The sequence below is a fragment of the Danaus plexippus genome, chromosome 17 (genome assembly GCF_018135715.1).
Source record: "Danaus plexippus chromosome 17, MEX_DaPlex, whole genome shotgun sequence".
Lineage (NCBI taxonomy): Eukaryota > Metazoa > Arthropoda > Insecta > Lepidoptera > Nymphalidae > Danaus > Danaus plexippus.
Window position 1 is genome coordinate 3363170 of NC_083548.1, and position 25231 is coordinate 3388400.

Consider the following 25231-nt stretch of genomic DNA (forward strand, 5'->3'; position numbering starts at 1 on the left):
TTGACATAAAATTTTGAGGTTACGTGAAAAAAGAGTTCAAATACAAGGTTTCAGATCTTTTTATTACCTACAACTTTGCCATTTGATTTTTTTTCATAAGATATTTAGATTAACCGGAAATTGAAATAAACCGTTTTTTAACCCTTAAAAACTCAACCCTTCCCCTTACCGACCTCTGGTCGACTGTAAATTATTTTTCCTCTCATGTTTATAATTTTCACCTCCTTTTCCAGTGGCTTTCATCCTAATATAATTTTGATATTATTATTTGCGAACAGCTATATACATTGTAACGCTCCGCGGTATCTAATAATCTGAGATTTAAGTGGCGTAGCAATTAATTTAATTACAATAAAGGCTAAGTATGGAATTTTAAATTTGTAGGATAACTTATTCAACAATATCGAGAGGTCTATTAAATGAACTTAAAGAGTCATACTTAGAAATATTACAGATAGTATTTATCAAACTTAAGCTAACTCCTTTAACGGTACATATGAATTGATTCTTCAGGAGATTTGTATAAACATATTGTGTCACGTCACGAACATAGTTTACGTAGAATAAATAGCTTGAACTTAAAAATGGCCAGTATTAAGAACAACGCGAAATAGGATGTCATGAACTTATAAATTTACGCATATTCTTTACATTAACTTTATGTTCTACCCATTACTGTTATCGCCTTTAGTTAGCTGGAAGTGGAACACATCGGCTGTTCTCTCATAAATCTCTATAATTGAAGAGAAACTTAGTAATACATACATAATTATTAAAATCATATCTCTATATTTCTTAATCATATATTCAATGTCATTTTGATTTTTTCGTTTTCTTTGTTTCGCCTTCAGCGTTCTGGTCTATGAAGGAACATTCAAATTAAATAATTCATGTAACACTTTTGGTGATTTCAGACCTTCTTCGCGACTGACTTTGTAAACGTGCACAGTGCTATTCGTTTTATTTGCTTTCCAATGATTAACAGTTGATTTTTTTTATTAATAGTGACAGCCTGCAGTCTTAACATTGTTTTTTTTTTATGAAAATAATATAGCAAAGGAGCACAAACCCACCTGGTGGTTTTTACCGCTTGAAATACTCAAATAGACATGTTCCAGTGTTTTGTATAGTTAAAGCAATCGTCCTTGAACTTTTCCGTATCAGTAACCCAAGTTTTTTGGAACCTGATAATCCTTTCATTCGAATAACTTCGCAACTCTTACTCCTTCACATTAGGTTTAAATTTCAATAATGATATTAACTTTAACAATATTATTCCTTTATTACTATTATTAATTTATTTAATAAAAGAATTTCATGTACAATACCTACAGATATCTTCAGAGCTCCTCTTATCGCGGGCTAGCCGTGCACTCAGAGACCAATCCACCGATTGCTGATTCAAGAGATATGTGAGGGAAAAACATGTGTAAATAAAATAAGGCATTGTATTAATACTGTTTATTGAATCATATGACAATAAAAAGCGTTCAATATATACAATTAGGTGTATACTTAAAACAATATTCGAGATCTATAAAAGCTCCCCTAATTTTGGCACTTGCTTTTATTCTTACTTAATGATACCGACTTGAGCGTATTTATATTATATCAGGTGAGTAAAGGAGGTTATATTACAAAAGAAAAACAGAAAAAAAATATTCTTACACTTAAAACATATCTAACAGAGTCAAATGATAACGTCTTATTTACAATTAATTAATTTTATTATCAATAATAATTATTTAAGAGAAATAATATTAGAAAAACAAAATAAAAAAAGTATGTTATATTTAATTGTTATTTTTTAAAATCATTCAACAATTTTGTATGTATAAAACTTTTTTATAATAATTTATTAATTAACCAACATAACGTAATAAAATAAATCAACAAAATTAAGTAAATATGTAAATTATATAAATTATAATTTACCGAATCCTGTGTCAATGTCACGTCTTGCTGTCAAGTGTCATTTTTACTTTAATGACGGATGACGGCAGCCATTATCTTTTTTTTTAACGTGACAAGGAGAATCGATGATTTAATATTTCACAACCAATTTCTATGAATACAACTAGAAAAGCAATCTACTTTATGTCTACATTAGTTATAAATATGAGTATCTTTTCACCTAACATTATCATAACGGACGCGATAATACTTAATGTATGAGAAAACCTCAAATCTTTAAGTTAACGACAAAAAGATTTCATATGTCGTACAAGCTAAATTTCTGAGTGGGTAAAATTTATTAGTTTACAGTTACGAAGGAAAGTAATTTAAATTGTTTATCTAATTATAAAAATGGTTAAAAATTTCATACGACGCTTAAACTAAACGGAGCTATCAAAGACCTCAGCTTTGTATAAAATATTGGAGGGAAATGCGATATTGGACGTTTAACCTTTCTTAAATAAGTCGATTTGTAGTAATTTGAACTACAAATGTGGACGACTTATTTCCTTACACGATACTAATTAAGATTTCAATTCGATCTAATGTTTTTTTTTTTAATCTTAATTAACAGAAATTTTTTAACTGGGATGACATGAACGTCTTTGGAAAATATTTTTTCTTTATTATGTAATAATTTTCAAAAAAATAATGTTGGTTATATACCAAGCTGATGAAATTATGTTTAATTCTGCATCATTTACGAACAATTTATATATTATGAATTATGTTAAAATTGCCGAAACCTTATGGAGCCACATCGCTCACAGCCAATTCAGGATGAACCTCGATCCGCCTATATAGTGTACTAGCGAGCGGTTCAATTATTATATACACACACTCAGAATACTCTATTAATTACCAGGTACCACCGACTCTAGAACATAATCGAGGTGTTTCGATTGTCACAGAGACCTTAACAGATACAGAAGGTGAGTTTTATGCCTATCTTATCGGTTATAAAAAAATATGTCGCGTATCTATCACAAGTACATGACTAGAAGCCCTACATTATAATAATTATATATATATAAATGTAAATTTATTCTACTACAGTAACTTCACTTAATCTATTAGCTTCGGGAGTGACTACAGTATTCAGATTCACTGCCGGATTCTAAGCATCACAATATCGCTTTGCAATACGCTCATAGTAACTTACTTGAAATAAATCAAAGGACTTCGCCAATCCTACCATAGTTACTTTCAGGATGACATTAATAGAGTGAAACAAGGAATTCATTATGACATAATGACGGACTATTAGCGTTATAAATAATGGCAATACTTAAGCATTATTGCAGATACTAAATACTGAAGGTCAAAGTCCGCAAGATTAGAATTACAGTACTAAGAATTTTATTTGAATATATCTGACTTAAGCTTTCTTTGGCCTTATATTACTATTTTAATCTTTACATTCTTTGGTATTGTTGTAAGATTTTTAATCTGTGAAATTATTTATTGGTTTATAATCTATGCGTCATATCATATTTGTGTATCAGTTTTTAATCTGTTAATTTTTTGGTTAAATTTATTTAGTAATCCAAGTATTATTTATTATTGGTTCCGAGTGTTTACTTTGTGAGTTTATTTATGAATATCAATTTGTAATCTATGCTTTATTTATAATTTGTTCATTGTTTTTTTAATCTGTGAAATGTTTTATTATATTTAGTTCATAATCTATGCATTCTTTAGGTGATGGGACTCGTGGTCGCAGCGTCTTAGTACAGCGAAGTGGGTTACTTGGAAGCTGTTGTTGGACCGACTGCCTCTCTCCAAGGTACCAGTCATCGTGTAACCCATGTTGAAATCCGCTTGGGTCACGTTCGTTGTCAAGTATAGCTGTATGATAGTTCAAATAACAATTGAATTATACGTTGACATTGGCTGAATTATTCCACAAAAACCGTAAAATTATACAAATAATTACATCACTAGTAAATATTACTACATGATTCTATAAGACACTTGAAACTAATTTTAAAGGTACAGCTTGAAAGGAAGACTATAATTTCCTGTCGCCAGAGTTACCCTCCGTCCAATTCAACATTTTACATTTTGCAACGTATCTTATTTTTTTATATAAATAAATGTTATGTTCTAGATTTAACGTAAACAATACATGATGGACTTAATAATTTCCAAAACTACCTTCATCACTATTTATCAAATAACACATATATTTAAGATAATATTTACAATTGAATTATTAATGTTATATAAATATCTCGAGTACGTTAACATAGAACAAAATATACGTTTGAATATTCATAACCTTAAACAGGAGCCATTGTGTCGAGATATGAAAACTGGGCTCCTTATAGAATATGTATGATAAAAGTAACGTTTCTTCTCGTATCTATAAATATTGATATGAATTAATGGGTATACCTTGAAGTCAGCATCGGCCGCTAGATGTTTGAAGGTGCCCACGATGTATACGGCGTTTATACCGCTCACTACCATACGAGCGTGTGTACTGTGCCTAAATGTAAACAAGAATTATATAGGTTAGGCTATATGAACTGTAGGAAATTAACCTTAAGAAGTTTTTCCTGAAAATATTGCTAGTGTAATTCCAGATATCTGAATTGAAATGAAAAGAGAGATTCGATTTAAATAGACCAGTAAGTGATCGTAATAAAAAATTAATAGATTATAATTAATTATTTTTAGAAATAACTTTCACTTATAAAAAAAACGTTTCCAGTTATTGTTTTAATATATACGATTCATGACGTAGAAACAACATTTATATTTAAACACTTAAAAACGTTTTGCTCGATTTACAAATTTAATTCAATTAAGGTATAAAAATAAAACTATGTATCTCTCCAAGGATGACTTCAGTCGTCAATGCAGTATACAGTCGAGTATCTTAATTACTCTGCTGGGATCTGTTACAGATATATTCTGATGCGTGGCACGTAGCCTGTTAGTAGGGCAGAACCGACACGTACGTAACCTTAACAGCCAATGTAATATCAGATAGTTGCTTAATGGCTGTATCATCTCCACAGTCTAAAACCACAATTCTCTCAATAGGCATTAAAAACATCAATCGCAAGGCGTGGATATTTAAAAATCTTTACTTCCCAACTCTCTTAGCTGGTTATTGCCACACGTTTGTGAAATTCGGGACGCCAGTAAACGTTTCTGCGGAATTAGGTAGCTGGCATTGCAGGTGCCGTTGCGTTAGTCTAACGAGTTAGCACAGAATAAAAACCTTTCCAACGTATAAAGACGAAATAAGCTGCAATAATGGTAGCACAACCAACTACCGCTGAGAACTTTATTCTATCTGAATTTCTTACAAGACTGCATTGTAGCAAATTGAAATATTATTGAAGACGTTGTTCAGGATATGAGTGAATGTGAAACAAATATTCTCTTTGATATCAGTATACAATATCTCAAAGTATAAAATTCCTTTGTGGCTCAAACCCTGTTTATATTGTATACTTGATTACTTGATATATTTCACGAACGAGCCCAAGTAAGCTTTAAGAAATTAAATTTTGTCGGTGAAACATCTAAACAAACTATAAAGGAAATAAATATTTGATTTCGTTGTAAATAAAATCACTTAAACCTTTAACGGGAACGAGAAATCGCATTTCTATAAATTTCGGCAACTATTAAGAGATCTTTAGGGTGGTTTTATCATGAAATACGTGTCGTTTAGGCAAAATAGTCGGGCTGCAATAATCGTTAACGCTAACAGCGTTTAATACTCTAACGTACTCGAGGCCTTCAACATTTTTCATACAGTTTTAAAAATGCAATTTGTTTTTTTTTTTATTTAGTTTTGAAATTTTTATTATTTTTAATAAAAAAAAATTGTTCAATTTTTTAAACTACCAAACAAACATTTATTTTTTCTTATCTACAATTCCATAATAAATTAACTTTGTATTTATGTAAGAAAACTGACTTGTTTCAAATTCAAATTTCAAACTAATCATATAAAGTAAGCGAAAAAAATTAAAAATATCAAAAATGAAAAAGAATTACAATAGAAATTTTTTTTAAATCTATAGAAATATATAAACATATTTGGGTTAATATTAAAGTTAATATATTTCGATAACAAAGATGGTGTCCAATAAATCGTAGGTATCTTATTCCAACTAAGCCCTTACGTTTCCGCCATCTTTATTTGCGGCACGTTCTCGCTACTTCTCAACATATATATTATGGAAACAAAAGATTTCTACCTATACCATATATCTCATAAAAGATTTAAAGGATTTTATTTGTTATTTTACGTTTTCTTTTTATTCTGAAAAAAAAAAATTGCTTTCATTTTTAACAGTTCTCAACAAAAGTAACGTAATATTTCGAACCTATGTAAATGTTTTCTACTGCCATATATGTCAATATAGTTTAAAAAATAAATATTTCTATAATAGTTGTATATCTGTGGTTCCCTACGTAACGTACGATTGTTGCTCTCCACCAACCCGGACCGTTTGTCAAAGCAGCACTTACCTGGCTGAGGGTTAATTACGTAAAGCACGTCCAATGTGGGACAGCGTGATAAACTGCTTCCTCGGCGGGAACGGGAACATTAAATTTTATTTTTAATTCTATTTTCAGTTATTTACCGCTCCCTTACCCGGACGATATTTTCTTATAAATTCTTTTTATTAGCGCTAAATTACGGTTAATTAAGAACAGCGTTAGAGAAATCTTAAACGTTAAATCGGTTAAACCGGTGAAGAGAATATTTTTGCGGAACCCAGAGGAAACATCAGGAAAGTAACTTAAATAAAACGTGAGTAGCAATTACAAAAAGTGGATCGTGAGGGTACTTAGATATTTAATATCCTATATGAAATTGTCACCTTCTAGTGCCAGCTACTTCAATAACCTTACACCTGGACCGACGCCACCAGCACGGCTGTAATGTCCAATATGAAGAAGAGGCACTCCTCGCCCAGCCCTCCTCTGGGAACATCAACACCTGCAAATAATAAAATCATAAGAAATTTAATTGCGTTATTTGTTTTAATTGCATTATTAATGAAAGTAGAACAATAATCAAATAATAATGTTACAAATGAATATACCGATTTTTTTCGTAGAATCCATTATAATTTAATTCTGTAGGAAAAGATATTTAAAGGTATAAAATATATACCGAGTATTAGTTTCTTTGTTTCGAAATAATTAACTTTAGATTTATTTTTATATGTTACACATTTCTATGGTCCGCTAGAATGATTAATGGCTTGTCAATAAGCAATACGAAGTCCAAGTAAGATAAAATATATGTATAGTATATTATTGAAACATTACCGTGTACTATTTTATTGGGACAATTTGTTGTTAGTTATGGATAATTAATTTTACTCTCCGGCGGTCATTTAATTATATCGTATAATTTAATATTAAACTTACTTATTATTCAACATATGTACCGGATAATTTAGGACAAAAAGAGAATAATAATAATAAATTCAAAGATATTAATATCTCAAATATTGATTTAAAATAACCGGTACCGCTGATAATTGTATCAGTATTGTAAGTTTAAGGAAATCTTCCATTAGCCCTGCGGCTCCAACTTCCTGAATCATTGAGCGAATTTTCTAAATTAGAAAACTTTACAAGCCTTTTGAAGGCGGTTGAAAAATAGCTTTTTGACTAAAACTAATATTGCCGACCAGAAACAAAACAGCGGAGTTGGTAACGAAGTTGTTTCCGACGCTCCAGTTCACCTCGGGCGATACAAGTCTGAAGCGCTCGTTTGCTCGGAGACTGAGTATTTACATCGTACTAAGTTACAACCAAAACCTGGAAGAATATTGGCTGTAAGAGTGGTACGCTCGATTGGTTCCCGGCATTCCGTTCTCATTTTCTCGACGCGTCTCGTGATATATTTTTTTTCTCTCGACGAGTTTTCCTGCTTTCGACAATATTGCGTCAGTTTCAAAGAGGCGCACTCGTGGGGGGATGAAATCGGTTTCACGTCGACTGAGCACACTAATGATTGGGTTCCGGACGCGGGACGTCTCGAGCGGGGACGGTGTGCGGAACCCTGCGACCCTTTGACGAACCTAACTATTGTTTAATGGTCTTAAAAGCATTTCAATGTTAGGGAATTTGAAATGCAAAACGGTAAAGTGAAACTTTTTCAAAGGTTCAGCTCGTAACAAGTGATACTCTGTGCATGTTGTGCAAAGTTTGTAAGTTAATTTGGAAGGCGTGCCTCTTGAATAGTTATTACAGTTAACTTATTCCGAGTACTGTAACTTTAACAATCATATGTATATAGTTTTAACTCTTTAAACATTACAGACTTAATAATATCAATAGTCTATAATGGGTTTCCTCGTATTAATATTGTTTATGAGTTTGTAAATTCGTTGAATATCAAACCAAGTTAAGAAAATCCTACATAAATGATTATCTTTTATTTAAATGGTAAATGGAAATAATTAAAATTACATAAGATTCGTTTAAATATCTCTATTTTTATAACAAGTGAAGTAATTAATTTTGAAATTATTGAATAGTAAATGAAAATTTTCAACTACAGTTGTTAGTTAAACATAACCCGAGGAAGGAAATACTTATTGCTTATTTTAAATCAATTAATGAAGAATTTTTAAAATAAAATCATCTAACGAAGTATCTCTGTGTGTTATATAGAACGGACTTTATGATAAATGAAAATTCAAATCTAAATAGTTCGTCTTGAAAGAGAAGCATCGCCTATATCGATGCGCTTACCTGCACCAACTCTTGTTGATAACAATTTCATCAGTCACGTACAAATAATAATTAACAAGTGTATATTAAAGATTTATTTCTTATTCCGAACTTCGACCGTGCCCAATACTTAAAGTTAGGTCCTATGCATGTAATAAAATACAACAAATCGTTAAAGTTCACAATATATCAATCGTATGTAATGAAAATTGAGCAAAAATTTCCAACCACAAAAGGAGCATGTCAAAATTCAATAAAAATTGAACGACAAAATTGTAAATAGAATATAATGAGAGTCGAACGGAAAGCAGACAGACCACTTGAATTCACAGCGTTAAAATTCAAAAACACTCGTGGTAGCAGTCACTTTCACGGACCCATCGCGATGCTGAATGAGAGTCCAATTACGAATTCCTGTAAACTTGTCAATCAATTAATTTCACAGCGGAATTCGAGTGACGTATAGACCGTTTTTCTGTTATAAACTCGAACTGAAGAATCGAGTTATATGTATCAGGACAATAGTAGGTTAGGTTTATTTTGTAGTACTTTTGGATGATATTTATTCCAGGTTTTCCTTAATACAGTCCATGCGAAGAGAATATGGAGTGTAAACGGTTTATGTAAACTAACAGGACCAATTCGTTGGTGTCTAGTCGAGTGTCCTTATATAACATTTAAAATAGTATGAAGGACGTAGATAGTCACGCTCAGGTTCTCAACGACACTTCACTCTTGGCGCTCGGGTCTAACTTAATTTGGATATTACAATTTATAGAACGGACAAATTTATTCAGAGCTTTCTCGTAACTTCCAACACTACTCATGTCAACAGCGTTCTTATAGTAATATGCATGACGAATCGGTAAAAATAGTACTAAATCAGAGTTTCCCAGAATAATTCAAAATTGTAATTTAAACGTGACGTCACTTGAACCTTTGATTTTTAGTAAATATTAGACAAAAATCCATTCTGTTAGTAATTTTGTTGTTAAATATTTTTTTACTAATCGTATCTTTACAGTCTGCCACTTCCAATATGATGAAGTAATTCCATGGTAGTGCAGTTTCGAGGCTGTAGCGCTCGTAATTGGATTATGGATTTCGTCTGGACTATGAATACGACGTGAGGATTATCTACCGCTTAAGGGATTCCCAATGTCATGACGTTGAATATGAATATAACAAAAATTCTTTACTCAGAATTTCACTAACATTTACAAAGGCTTAGTGATGACCTAGATTTGACCTAACCTAACCTAACTCTGAACTAGAGGTAAATGTCACTTATTTATGTAATATATTTTCTATAAATGATGGGTTATGAGAGTAATAAATCAAACAATAATATTATGATAAAATCGTTCATCCCTAATGGCCTTTATAATAAATTTCTCTCTGGTTTGCACAAGATTAAGAGCTTTAATGCTTTATATTATACCCAAAGTATTTCATAAAAGTATGGTCGTCCCCATGGAATGCGTTTGGTCCTTTCGATCTCTACCGACCTCGGAGAAGGGCGATTTGCGAAGGTTTTATCACACTTTATATGGGAATATTGTTTGTTCGATTAAGACTGTTTACTTTAGGCTTCGCTTGTAAAAAAATATTTACGACATTGACAGATACGTGACGCTATTATTCTACTAATATCACTTGCGACAACATTTTTATTGATTTCTTTGAATTTAATTTTATATATATATTTAATCAATACACATTGTACTTTATAAACAGCCCAAGTTACTGCTTTCATACGATTTTCTTGAACATTTTTATAACTCAGTAAAAAACTTGCAAGGAACAATATTTAGACAGGCTGTGTTTCTAATATATCAGAGCGGTTTCCATCAAAATCTCTTACGATCAATCTTGATACATGTATCTGACCCTGATAACCCCAATGCCGTAATATTGTTGTTGACTTTTGCTTTTTATTATATCCATTTCATTTATATGTTTTCGAATTCAATTCACTCGATACATCGCTGTGAAGTCGATTATACAAATTACGATAACAAGCTCGGTCGTTGGAATACATCCGCATACATCGACTGGTGTTAAAATTTAATTAACCTGGGCGAGTGCTCGTGAGCCCATACAGTGTAGCTCACTTCATTGAGTTTCATTAGCGAGTGCAAGCTCTTAGCCCGCACCTTGATTACTAGACCTGTAAATACAACTTAAACTGTTTGAATTTCCGCTAAACTTGAATTGCATTCGATTCGTTAACGAGATTTCATTCATAAGTCTTTATTGATATAAATGTATCTCGATTTTATAGAATTAGAGTATAAAATGTAATTAAGCTCTAGATACGTACGTTTCCATTTACTAAAGTTTTTATAATGTTGACGGATAGAATAGATTGTTTTATGTATAAAAAGTACTGGTATCGTTGAAATTATAACAACATGAAGTTTCAGTGTCGCTTTTTTTTTTGCAAAGTTGTGTAACGATCGCCCGCAGCGAGCCGGTAGCTGAACTAAACTGCCAATTTGTAGTTTGATGACGCGACAAAGGGTCGCATCCGCGGACGCTCTCCGTCCGGTTCGACTCAATGCTGTATCCACTAGCAATTTGCTCACAAAGAACGTATCTATTCATTTCAATGTATATTTTGTCTATGATCGCTGTGGGGTTTTCTGAACACATATCCGCAGACAATTTGTCGGACAGATGAGGATCTCTCTGATTTGATGTGGGTATTACGACAGCTTTTCTATTATTCATTTTTCAACAGAATTTCGAAGATTTTGACCCTACATCTATCAGGGAGGATAAATCATTGTATTCTTCACTATATTATAAAAGAGTGTGTTGTATTTTTTTCCTTTTTTTTTAGTAACTTATATACTTTTGACATGTCATGCCTGCGAAGAAATATTTAATGGGACGACTTCAGGGAACATAAAGATGTTGCTACCTATTTTATAAATGTAAAATATCTTCAGTCTGTTTGTCACTTATTGAATCAATGACTTCTAAACTGATTGTAAAGGGTCTTTTTATTTAGGTAGAATAATACAGGCTACTTTTTTTTCAAAAATTTTAAAGATCATGCAAGTAGATATAAAAACGTGGGAAATAGCTGGAGTTGTCTAGTTTCAAACATTATTTATCAAGTAAAACATGTTGTGGAGTAATGCTAATAAAAGTAGAAAATTAATTTGAAAGCGGCATTGTACGCTACAGCTGTTCTTTAGCATAAAACTTTAGTCGTATGTTACCGGTATGGCGTGGAAATTAAAACTCTTAAAGTTTTAAGATGAGGTAATGAGATTACCAATGCATTCAGCGATGTATTAGAACAACAAATTAATTTTTGGCAACCGGAACTTTCATTTCGAAGCGGAATAAGTGGGAGGTATAATTAAATTGTGGTTCTATTTCGATTGAGTATGGGTATTTTTCTAACGGCGTTGCCATGGCTACGGAATGGCAACATGTGATTTCCGACGAAGGGCGACAGTACTAACAGATAATTGAGTATCTTCGTCTACAAATTTGAGTCCTTTAACTATATTTCTATATAATTACAAAAATAAATTTATGTCATAAAGGGCCTATAAATATTCTACCCGTATTTTCAGTCAAAGCAACTATAATATAATCGCGGGTTAAGTAATTTGTTGATGTTAATTAGAAATATATTATTCATGAACTGTGCAGATTTATATTCCGAAATAGTTTCAATTCCATACATAACGACGAGATGAAAGTTTCATGTTATCCGGATAATATTTACATTAAATCGTTTGATACATGACACATGACACATCAGAGATATTGTAATAGGAAGTCGATGTGACCGTGTCTGGATCTAATATCAACTCATCTCGTATGCATAAACTTACTAGGGAGATGCAATGTCGCTTCTACTTTTGTATTCACTTAGAGTTTTCTTAACTAACTTCGAATGATACTATGCTTATAACAATTGCGAAGTATTTTCATATAATCTTGAAATTGAATAAGATTCCGCCGAGTTCTTGTTAGTTCGGAAAATAGAGTTAAAGAGTTTCAGCTTACAGTTTTTATATAAGCTTAGGTATTTGTTACTTTCATACTAGTATTATCTATGGATAGTGTGTGGTTAGCGCCCGCCCCCGATGCCGATGTCTGCCCGAGGCAAGCGTAATGCACAAAGGGTGCTAAATCTAGCAACACGATAAAAAGTAGAAAAGTGTGCAGAATATAGGAATATAATATTTTATATTATTATACTTTTTATAACGAAATTAATGAAAATTTTATTAATAATTTATCTAAAGTAGGATATGTAATAAATTTAATATTATCAAATAGTTTATGTTGAACAATATTCGCAATAACTTTAATCTACCAAAAATAAGAAATACGAAACAGGAAACACGAAGGTGATACAGCAAAACTCTCGATGGGTGGTTTATAGATATACTTGTATTTTGTCTGAGTAAGGGAAATGGAAAACTTAAAGGGTCTAACACAATAATAGAGAAACATTTTGTGTCATCCACGAGATAAGTCCAATTTCAGCTTGATCACATCCGCTTTTTAGCAACAAAAGCAAAAATACCTGGATTTATATAACTTTACTGGCTACAGTCAAATAGTGCTTTAGAATAAATCGTTGCTCTAGCCAGTCACGATTAGTGAAGGCATAAGTTTACTCATTCCGAGACGGGATGAATTTAATAGCTGAGCATAATCCAATTGTTCCAGCTTGCCGGCCTGTGAAACTATATTCTTGTTGCGTCATACATCGCCCTCCGTTTTATTTGCAACTCTAAATGGTTTACCTTGCATAATCTGTCGCGGAAAATATTCGAACTGTCAACTGTCACTGACCTACAGTGACAGTTGTGACATTAGTTTGGTAGAAATGGTTTTTTAATGAAAAATAAAAGGAAGATGCCAACAGATTTTAGTACCTGTACGTGAAAATATGATATATATTTTATGAGTCTTCGCACAGAATAATGGGGATTTTAGAAGACACGTCCTCTTTCTCAAGCACGTACAAACAATAACAGCAGTCATCTAAACAATATTGGAAATGATAGACCGCTATTGTCGGAACCGGCTGGATATCACCAAAATTGGTAATACGAGCTTCAAAGTATAGAGCTTTTTGCTACCTGACAACAATGAAGCCAAATACAAGCTATGAGTTAAGTTAGTAGGTTCGTCTATATTTGGAAAAAAGGATTAATTCATAACGGCAAAATTTATAGCATTTTTATTGCCTTTGTAAAGTATTTCAATTGTCAATGGATAGAAATTATTGTAATCTATAAGATCTACATTAAAAAAAAACAATTTTAACATTAAAATCTATGCAAGAAATATATAATTAGAAAGAATATAAAGATACGTTTAAATAGAATTAGCTGCAGAAGAAAGGGAGGAAACAAAACATTATGACTCCGACTGCAAATTTTTATTTAATCTCATTTCTATCTTTTTAGTTCGCTTATTACGCAGTTGGGGTTAGATTTTAATTAACTCTTTCCTCGAGTAAAAAGAAAAAATCTTACTATTACACGCTTGCACATGTATAACTGTAATAAAATGAGACCAAATAAATATATGCAATTTTAACAAATTATTTAAAACCATCAAATATATAGCAAGCTATAAATTTGATGCAACACGAATTATAATCTCATTAATGTGTTATTGGATGTCACTGTCATTGGTATAATGATGCGATCGGGAAAACGATGATCAAACATAATATACGTTATCATGGGCTTATGCGTTGTTAATAGGGATTGGAATCGGGGAAAAAACTACATATAAATTGTAACGAAAAATCGTTAGTTGATTGGATGTGTTTAAATATTGTTATACATTCTGTACTCGTTATATGCAGGAGCATAGTTCATTTGCTAGTTCCCCGGGGGCCGAAGTGTAACAAGTAATGTTCAATTTACAATTCATGCGTTGGTAATGTCATTTATCCGGGGTTTGGGATGTATATGCATTATACAGTTGTATATAAAGAGCAGAATTTAGGAAGATATTTATTTAGTTTTTGAAAGACAACATATATTTTGCTGTATATAATGTTTTTTTTAAACTGAATAACCACAAACATTAATGACCGGTTTGATACAAACCATCATTGAAAATCGGCAGTTCAAATTAAAATTCATAATGTTTAATTAAATTTTCAAATGAATTTGCAAGCAAAGAGGTACGTGCAGATATAATATTTTTAGATAAAGCTGGATATAGTTTACTGTATTGTTGTTTTCAAGTTTATATAAATTTACCAGAGCTGAAAATGAATTGCAATATGAAGATGGAATCCAGATGGGGCTGGGAATGAACAAAAATGGGCAAATCATTCATTGTCGGTGAGCGAAAAAAATTCTCGGTTTTTTTTTATCCATCTCTCATTTCAGCCTCATCATGGTCTGTATTGTAAGTGGTTATTGATTGAGATAGTGATACTTAATAATGATCTTTCATTTCATTCTAGATTTTTTTTCCGATATAAAATAAATTCGTTCTTTGTTTTGTCAAATATCTAGCAATTGTCAATAAAACAAAAAAGGGGTTAATAAAATTCCAAAATTCCATATAGCAGTCAGTTTCGCCTTTTTTTTTATAGAGAAATGATAAGAATTCGATTTAGTCCCTTTCCTCAACGTCCTTACTGAATGCAAATTAGGTCTAAATAGTATTTTCTCCTTTTTACCCTTGAGTTTGAAAAGAAAAAGGAAAAGTCTCCTATTTCCACACTTAACTAGAAGATGTCAATAAAAGGATTTTAAGCAATGACAACATCTTTATTTATATAAGATTAATTTTTAATATTTCTTTATATCGTTAACGCTGAGAATAAACATAAAGTAAAAGAATAATTCTCAAGTATCCAAATAGAAATATTCACAATGCAAAACTAGAATATTGTTTGGTGAAAATATTACCATCGTGCTATTTATTTAGCCGGCAGCTTAGCGCCAATGACTGTGCTTTCAGAGCCCATTGTGTTCTGTGCTGCTGAATACTAGAAATATTAATATAATATACATTGTCCGATGTGCCACAAAGTAATAAAAAAATTATATCACAGCCAAGAAACCAAGTAATAAATATATTTTTGCAAGGTTACTTTTTCTCTATTTCTTTGCGTGTTTTGTCTACAAACAATTAAATGGTACACCTGGTGCAAAATTTGTTAGTTACTTTAACCTCGACAACAGTAGGAACAACTGTATAAGGATATCTTTAGTTCTTGTTATTATCTCGTGAAAAAACGTCATGCATGTCGTTTAGCCTGTGTTCTATGAGACAAATTTTTATATTTACTTATCCCAAATTATAGGGTGTCTACGTACCTACTAGATTCATTGACAGAACATTTTAGCTGGGAGGAGCACCGTTCTAAATAATTCAACAATTGCGTTCCATGTTATTCAATATTATGCTAATATTACCTGTACGAAAGAATATTTCAGCATCTCGGCAATAAATCTGAATCAGAATTTATATTCGGGTCTGTCGTTCACAAGACAAACATGTTTGTCGTACAAAATTTACTTCAAATCAAATTGACAGTATTATTACCGACGTTCTTCATATTGTCTGATTGCAAATATTGTAAACAGACTCCCCAGATGTTTACTTTATATTTGATGGAATTGTGAGTTTAAATCTAATTTAATTCATAGACTTGTGCTGTTGTTTTTACCAAAAGAATATTTTATCTTTAAATAAAAATAATGTTGTTGTAGCTGATTTATGTTCATGTTGATTTGGAATTTTGATTTTCTTGGAAGTTCATTAACCGATCATTAAAGTTTGTAAGATAGCGATACGCTTTGATTTAATACGATATTTCAAGAAATTTGCTATTGTCTTATGAAAAGAAAGAAACAATTTCATGTTTTCATGCATAAAAGTCATATTTTAAGAGCCGAGAGTATTTCCATTAGCACGGTGGTGGCCACGTAATAGCGTTCTTTGTCGCGGAATTAGCAATCAGCCGACAACCACGGCTGAAAAAATGCTTGGAGGTTTTTCTTAATTTTACCTCAGATAAGCTTTACAGCACGGCCTGTGACATAAACTACGTACTGTCATTAACTTAACGACTTGAGGAAATGAAAATATAAAGGACCCCTTTCGGGGCTGACACTTGACTTTCTGAACTTGCTTCAAAAGTATCTTGAAATTAAGCCTGAGAAAAAACCGCGACCGGATTATTTCATGGGTGGCATATCTTATAAAAGACATTCAACTTTACATCAATTCCCCTCAAAAAAAAAGAGACGGTCGAAGTTTTCCACTTTACCGACGTCAAAATGAACTTCGTTTAAGGACTGAATTGTATTTCGAACTTGCTAATTCCCTTCGGCGGCGCAGTTACTTAAGTAAGTCTTTCATTAGCGGTAGTCACGTGAGTTGAATTATAAATCTTTGCGTTTTATGATTTGTTGGTGAAATTTTAAGAGAATAAATATGCCAAGCAGACCGTGGGATCTTTAAAAAGAACAACTGAAATCGATGTCATCTAATACCCTAGTCTGGCTTTGTTTTTCCATTAAGTTTCGTGAACAGAAAATAGATATACATTTCTTGTTCATGAATAAAATTCAACAGCATCAAGTTTGTTAAATTTTTTTATTTAATTATATATAAAAAAAAAAAAAATACTTTTTTTTTTCTTATTACATAAGTTTTAAGTTAGTGCCAAGCGGAGGTTTTTAAATTTAACATTTGACTTTTATAAAGATAGCGGGAGATCGAGTTCGGAGTCATAATTTGTTAATAAAAAGTTATTCAGCACTGGTGCTTAACAGTCAAGATTTAATTGTTATTTTAATACTGATTGTCCTAAAACTTTGTTCCCGACTAATGTTACGTCATATATTTGCACTTGTTATGCATAAGTTTGCTCAAATTAAAATATCAACAGTAATCCAACGATGTGTTTTATCTACTGAGTCACTGAAAAACGTTTAAATTAATTAGAAAATACAGGAAATATTTAATCATATTTTTATAAACTCTACATCACATTGTGTACGTGCAATTCAATGTTGGTATTACGGACAGACATCACCTTTTTTTATGTATATGAAGATAGTTTTCAATGGGTTGTTTGGTGAATATAAGTATTCTTTTTTTTGTAAAAAGTTCATAAGCACAGTGGTTATAGAACAGAACTAAAGCAAGGATCAGGTTCAAAGAGCAAGGGATCCGTACAGGCGGTTACAAAAAGGGCCCTACGTATGTCGAGCGAGGGAAAATCAGGGGACAATGAAAAACACTTTCACTCCACAACGGCTGAATGCAAAACAAGAGAACTATGCAGGTCCCGTACAACTGACGGGTTATCCCACGAATTCGTTTTTCATTCCGATGATATTTTAAACTAGAAGCGTTTAAATTAATTAATATCAAAGAAAACCCGATTTCATGCAGTATTTTAACTTAAATCCAGGTTTTATAATTCAGAATCTGTTAAGTTTGTTAAAAATACTCCTTTATTCGGTTAGATATTGTACAGTCTACTTCCTTCTATTCGGAGACATTTTCGACAAAACCAGTATCGATCGGTAGCAATAAAGAGTTGAATGCAAGCTACAGCAATTATTCCGATTGATCCGAGGCTTTCCGTGGAATTAATTACTGCTTTGTCTTCTCTATTTCAGCGGCGGTAGAAATTAATGAACTTTGAAGAAAGAGCGCAATCACTCTTCAGATCGATTCGACATTCGGACAAAAAGCGCGTGTCGTGAAGCTTACCCTGATAAATAGGGAAGTAATTCCTATCGATCTCGGCTGATGTGATGTGATGTGATATAGTCGAAATGTCACGTATTATTTTTTATAAGATAACAAATTTATAACATATTTTATTTAAAAACAAACTTAAATAATAATGAATTCTTCATCGAGAATAAAAAAAAAAATTCTTACACTTTGCTTGTTTACCTACCATATTTTTAGCTTGTTTAAGAATATTCAGAAAATGGGTTTTAGAAATTTAATAGCACATTAGATGTGAGCCTAAAATAATTTTGCTTACAATTTTTTTTTTTTATAAAATGGAAAATAAGACATTTAGAATATTTCACCAAAAAACCCTTTTTTAAAAACATTTACCCCGTTCCATTAATGGTAGCGTTTTCGAGAGCAGCATTCACCACAAAAATGTTGGAGTACCTATTGCTTGAACACTATGTAATGGGTGATAACAAATAAAGGTGGGGTTTCATTTAAATAAGTAGTTTTTCAATATAGTGCCATCGATGAATTAAAAGAAAATACAACTGCTGTTAGTTTATAACTTTTATACTTAAACCATACAATAATTTTGGCTTTTTTTAATTATTTATTTATTCACGTTACTAAAGTGCAAGTAAATCTGTCTGTATCATAGATACGAAAATATATGACTATGACTATGCATGGACAATTGACCTTATTTAAATAAAATTATTGCAAAAATGATTAAGGTAACTTCCTATATATAAATCGTGAGGGTTTTGTCATAATAATATTGCTGGATTAACTCTCAAGCTTGATATAACTATACCGATAACCGTGGGGGAGGAAGTATTTGCTCGGCCACCAACCACCGTCGACCATCGACGTCCGATGGGTTAATGGCACCACTTCACATGACGTCACATCCGGGTTCCGAATCGGTATAAATTAAGTGAAAAATGATAAACAAAACCGGACCATTTTGTAACTTATTCATAAATTTGTATAAATGATATAACCTTGTTTTATTTACATGTTTACTGAAATATTTACATGTGTTTATTTATTTATAGCACGTAAGAGTTTTGTCAAAAAGAAAAAATATAAATTCAATGTAAAGTCGCTTGATTTTCGAATCAAAGAGGAGTGTCGTGAATCCCGATACCGAAGAATTGGTGAGCCAAGGTAAATATTATTCAGCTTTGTACACCAATCGTTTTTAGAGTCACGTAGTGGAGTCAGTGATTTCAATTTCGTGCGAAGTGGCTTTAGATCGAGTCTGAGACAGCTACAACATCCGAACATGTGAATCTACCGTTCTATGATAAAACCAACTTATTTTACTTATTCTATATGTAAATAGAAATAGTCGAGAAACCTGTGTTGTGAGTAAGTTAATCAAATGACAAAAAAATTCTCAGTTATACGTATAAGATATTTAATTTGAAAGACTTCAAAAAATTATTATATATTTTTTTTAATAACAGCAAACACGCATTTACAGTTTATAATGTTTTTTATTATAATTTGTAACTGCTTCCCTCACACTCGCTTAAATTTATTTCAAGAAATCAATAATATAACATATACATTTTTTAAAACAATTCCAGAATATTCTTATATGTTAATATCAAGACGCGAAGTATTTATTATCCTAATAGTAGTCTAAATACGAATGTCCCTGATCATGTATGAATGTTTGTTGCTCTTTTACGCGAAAATTACTGAACGGACTTTGATGAAACTTTCCAGTAAAGTAGTTTCGAAATCAGAATAATACACAATCTATAATTTATGCCAAAATTCCGTGCATTTACATAAGGATAAAAGCATATCATTGTGACACAGATTCATTCCACACGCCCAAAGTCCACACTAACAAAAATTATTCTTTTGTAAAAAAGCAATTATTTACATATTGAGAGACCTTAATGCAATCAATGACAAAGATTTTTTCAACTTATTTTATAACAATTATCTGTCAGAATGACGTAAAGTTGACAATGACAATGAAGATCGAAAGTGTCACAAAATCCAAAACGTTTACGTCATATAAAGCTACATTTAGTGTTTGGTATTTTATGCTGTTGATTTTCAGTTGAATAAAAAGTATGTTCAGATTGAAACCGCAATACATTTTTCTTACTTGGTATTGTTGAACATCACTATTATTTGTGTAACTAGTGCTAGGACAATAATCCGTAGGCGTTTTAAACCACTTAACTAGCTAGCATTTATAAACAGAAATTTGATTCACGATTTTACTCTCTTTTCGACGATTCGAATAACAAAGTCATATTAAAATAAGGCATTATAAGGAATAGTTCTTAAATATTTATTTAAATGAAACTAGTATTTTTCTGATGAACTACGCGTGATTTATTTTTGTGAAAAACTACATACTCCCGACGTTTCGATTACTTTTCAGCAACCGTGATCACGGAGTATGTAGTTTTTTTACAAAAATAAATCACGCGTAGTTCATTCGAAAAATACTAGTTTCATTTAAATGAATAAAACTCGCGAAAATCTTAGATCTCGTTAATTCTTAAATATCACTCGTCAGTCAACAATTCAGGTTTCATATAAACATCTCTACATTCGATGCCAAACGAATAATTAATCTATTTCTATAAAAATAAGACATATATTGAATTAACATATAATCAGTTACTTATATTAAGTAGAAACAGCAAACATTTCATGGGTTTAAAAAATTATATAAATATTAGGTTAATGAGAGGTAGCTATCATATCGTCATTACGTTTGCTTCAATTTCGAGAGAACCTGGTTCATATATTACATTGAGAGAGCAGATGCTTGTGAGCTATAAAGCATTTTATATGGAAATCTAAAAACGATAAGTGATTATAAATGTTATGTTAAACCAACGAGTTCCTTTGTTATTATCACATGAACAGTATTTTTCATAGCCACGATTTAACATACCATACCTTTTTATTCCAAATGCAAAAAAAAATAATTTAGAGAAAAAGAAAAAAAAAAGTTGAGTTATTTTTATACAAGGATTATGAATTAATGTATATTTTTGTATAAATACTGAAATTATATTGTTTGTTTTCAGTAGCTTACACGAGGGGACATAAAAAATTATGAAAGTTGAGATTATTTAGTACAATAAGGATTAAATCCCTTTGTTTCTCCCTTTTGTACTTCTTAAACCTTATCTCTTTATAGCAAAGATATAATTTAAACATCCGGATGATAGTAACCATCCCTCGAAATAAGTATTACGTTTCAAATTAAATTCAACCATAAATACTAAGTACAATACTGATATTTTAGATACAACACACATTTTATTGAACACATATGCTTTTAACAAGAATTCCGTAAACCGAAACATGTAACAAAATTTATGTTAGAACCGACTGAACAAGAATAGACAATACAATAAATTGTAAAAAGACGCTCGGCAACCACGTAAAAAGCGCAATACTTGTGATGTCCAATAAAAAGTCGTGAAAACGAACAGTCTCTTGACATCTTAGACTTGGAACTGATAAATATCAACGGCTAACAAGAAAACCTTTGTTAGAGCTGATTAAAGTGTTCACCCGGAGGATTAATTGATTTCTTCTGACTTCTTTCACGCTACTTCTATAAACAATACTATACATACATATAGTATATATATATATAATAGCTTAGATCTTATTATTTATACAGAATAAATTTTTGGTTACAAAATAATATATACTTTGATTTACTTATTAATATTTATATTATCGTAACATATGATTTTAATAAAATAAAATACAAATATATACATATATATGGGAGCATCTTGATTATGTGATTTAAGAAACGCGTCAATTTCACTCGCTATGTAAAACATAAATTTTTCAAAGTAAGATATTAAATAAAATAATGTCATGGTGACGCAAAAATTGAACAGTTAACAAGAACAAGAAAGTTCAATAATACAGTTATTTTCGATACAATTAATGAGTGTTTTTTACGGTTTAAAGCTTTTTTTACGTTTACATAAACTAAACAATAAAAATAAAAAACCTGTCAGTAATCTAGTGATTATGTAAAGTTATCCGAGCTGTAAGTTTTTTAACTCCCCGTGAAGTGTATGAATCCTGAAATAATTCAAAGGAAAAATATGCAAATAGTGTTTCTTTTATCAGACTTTCTAAATGTATTCTTAAAGTTGAGAGTCTTTGAATTCCTTTCAGTTTATCAAAGAGAAACCTTTTCCACTGACATTACGTTACAGCCTTTTCTCACATTGTTGATTTTTGACACGATTTTTAATTATTTTCTTTTTAGCTGACTGTACAGTAACACGTTATGTATATATCTTTGTATGTTTCTGTACTTATTACAAAAATCAAAAATTTAAGACTCTGATCAAAGATATATTTTACAAAAAATTTAATGTAAAATTAAATTACATTTTAAAGAACGAGAGTAATTTTTTATTTATTTATTGTTTGAAGTCGATACATAATTACTCAATAAAATTAAACTCGCTTAAATTAAAGAACGTTGCAAATTTTTTATTAAAAATAAAATTAAAAGAAAAGCAAATTTCAATAACAACTAAATAAAAAAATTAATAACCATATGATTAATATACGTTACTCAAGTACAGAATATTAAAGTATTAATAAAGAGAAATTCGAGATTGCTGGAAGGCCTGAACAAAGGATACCAAGTACTTTTAATTACGATTTAGAAAGCCAGCACTTTTTGAGACAGCTAATCAAATTCTCAGTATTCATTATTATGCAAATCTTTCATCGTGAGCAAAGAAACTTCATTGTACCTACTAACTGCCTACAGCGATTTAGTCTTAAAAAAACTGTCAATTTTATAGTTTTAAAATTTCAAATTTACGGATGAGATAACAAAAAATTACCGGTCTTTTAATTGTCTGCTAATACCTGGATTTCTTCAGTGTTTCTTTAAATTAATTACAGATTCATATTGCCGACGATTTATGAACTAAACTGTCGCTAAAGTTGAGATCCAAATGCACAAAATACGCTGAGCACACTTTGATTTGTATTATAATTGTCAAACAGTTGTTATACATTTACTTTTAACTTCATTATCCTTTATATCGATTTTTTAGGCTACGATTCTGTATTAAGTCATGGACAAAATTCTTCAAAGGTCCTCGTTATGCTATGGACGCATTCATGTTTACATATTCTCCTTGCATGAGTTTGGATAATTGGGATACAATTGACTCATAAATATATTTTTTAATTAAACAAATTTACAAAAGAAAAAACAGCTAGAAATAAAAAGTTTTGAAAGTATAGTTTAAATTTCGTAAAAAAATAATGATACATACATATATTATGATAAACATTAGCACCTATAAATTCTCTAGAACCCTATACTACTATAAATATGTTTATTTTCTTCTTGAAAGTCGAGAACAGACGTGTATTTATTGAACGTACACCAAATTTATGTAAGGTCTTAAATAAATATCGACGTTCTAATGCATTTCAAATTCTCATATATACGTATAGCTGAACCGTGTGATATCTCAGACACATTAGCGAGATTGAAACCTCTTTGGACTCCGAATTGCAAAACAGTGCACTCAAGATGCCTTAAAATTCAAATATTTTATATATTTTTTTAACGATCCTTTCGGTTAAATTCAATTTATTCGCAGACTTGAACATCGATGTCCTTGTCGATGAATATTTTTTTATGTGCAAATTCAATTTTCGTGTACAAATTATATTTACGTCGTTCGCAAACGTGAATATTATATTAAATTAGGTGTTACCATAATTAGATACTGTATCTTAATATAAAACAGGGTTGTCACATAGAATACTGACGAAGGTAATTAAAGAGGTTGGTTAGGTTTTAGTTGTAAGAAGGTTTTATAATTAATTTTATCATTTGTTATTAATTATTACAAATTGCTATGAGGTGTGTTTTTATTCTATTTAATACATATCGTGCAACAATGATTACTGGAGTCTCTCGTTCATTTGTCGGCTCGCGGCGTGTAATCAAACTTGAGGGAGCACGCGATGTCAGAGGAAACTAATTAGATCTAAAGTTAGCGGTTCCGCGTCTACTTATTTACACTAGTTATGATCCCTAACACAATGTACATAATATTATATCACATTTGAAAACCAAAGTTAATAATTAAATTAAACGCGTCTACGTATCAGGCAAACTAGTTTCGTATTACGAGACATTCAAGTAATCAAATTATTATATAAACTGTAAGGTGTAGTTAACATAGCGTGGATCCGATTCAAATAACGGTTATTTAACCACCGTGACTGAAATTCGGTGGAACTTTAATTATAAGGTTGGAGGCGCTCTACCTTGAAATATGTTGGATCTTCGTATTTAAGGATCGGTGCGTTCCCAAATTGAGGACTCAATAAATTATCAGGAAATACCTTATTGGTGTATAAGATTACCTTACCTTCTTCGCTTTTCCATTCTTCCTGAGGAGTTTGGCGCAGCAGAGTCCCCTGGTGTCTGGTAACGGAGCCGGCGGTCGCCGCGGCCAGCACAATCGTTTCGGGCTGGCCGCCGCCTCCGCCTCGCTTCTGGCTTCCTCCTTATCTTCATTCATTATCACCCTACGCTACCCGACACACACACCCCAGATACCGATGCTTTATGAGAGGCTCTGGCATTATTTTCTTCTATAAAAATAAACGATAACTTTATCTAAATCTTACTCTTGTATAGATCACCCCGAAACTCCTTATACTATATCTATCCACTATCTTTGGTTTGTTCTATAGTTTACGTAACATTATTTTAAAAAATTCTAGAAGCTATCTAGATCCTACTATATAACTGTGCTGCAACGTC

At 31.3% G+C, this 25231-nt stretch overlaps 1 protein-coding gene across 1 annotated transcript; it reads right to left on the minus strand.

Moving 5' to 3' along the window:
• Window positions 1-1848: 1848 nt before the first annotated feature.
• On the minus strand, window positions 1849-25231 carry LOC116771305 (uncharacterized). The gene is made up of 4 exons (XM_032663126.2): window positions 24834-25231; window positions 6810-6928; window positions 4354-4447; window positions 1849-3804 (listed from the first exon to the last, which is right to left on the minus strand). The coding sequence occupies exons 1-4, from the start codon at window positions 24984-24986 to the stop codon at window positions 3643-3645; spliced, it is 528 nt and encodes a 175-aa protein (XP_032519017.1). The 5' UTR covers window positions 24987-25231; the 3' UTR covers window positions 1849-3642.

What these genes read in the sequence shown, in the direction of transcription:
- LOC116771305 (XM_032663126.2), bottom strand. Translation starts at nt 24,986, where the DNA reads ATGAATGAAGATAAGGAGGAAGCCAGAAGCGAGGCGGAGGCGGCGGCC. An exon ending in AGAATGGAAAAGCGAAGAAG is followed by an intron (nt 6,929 to 24,833) that starts GTAAGGTAATCT and finishes TATTATTTGCAG; the next exon opens with GTGTTGATGTTCCCAGAGGA. An exon ending in CGGCCGATGCTGACTTCAAG is followed by an intron (nt 3,805 to 4,353) that starts GTATACCCATTA and finishes ACTATCATACAG; the next exon opens with CTATACTTGACAACGAACGT.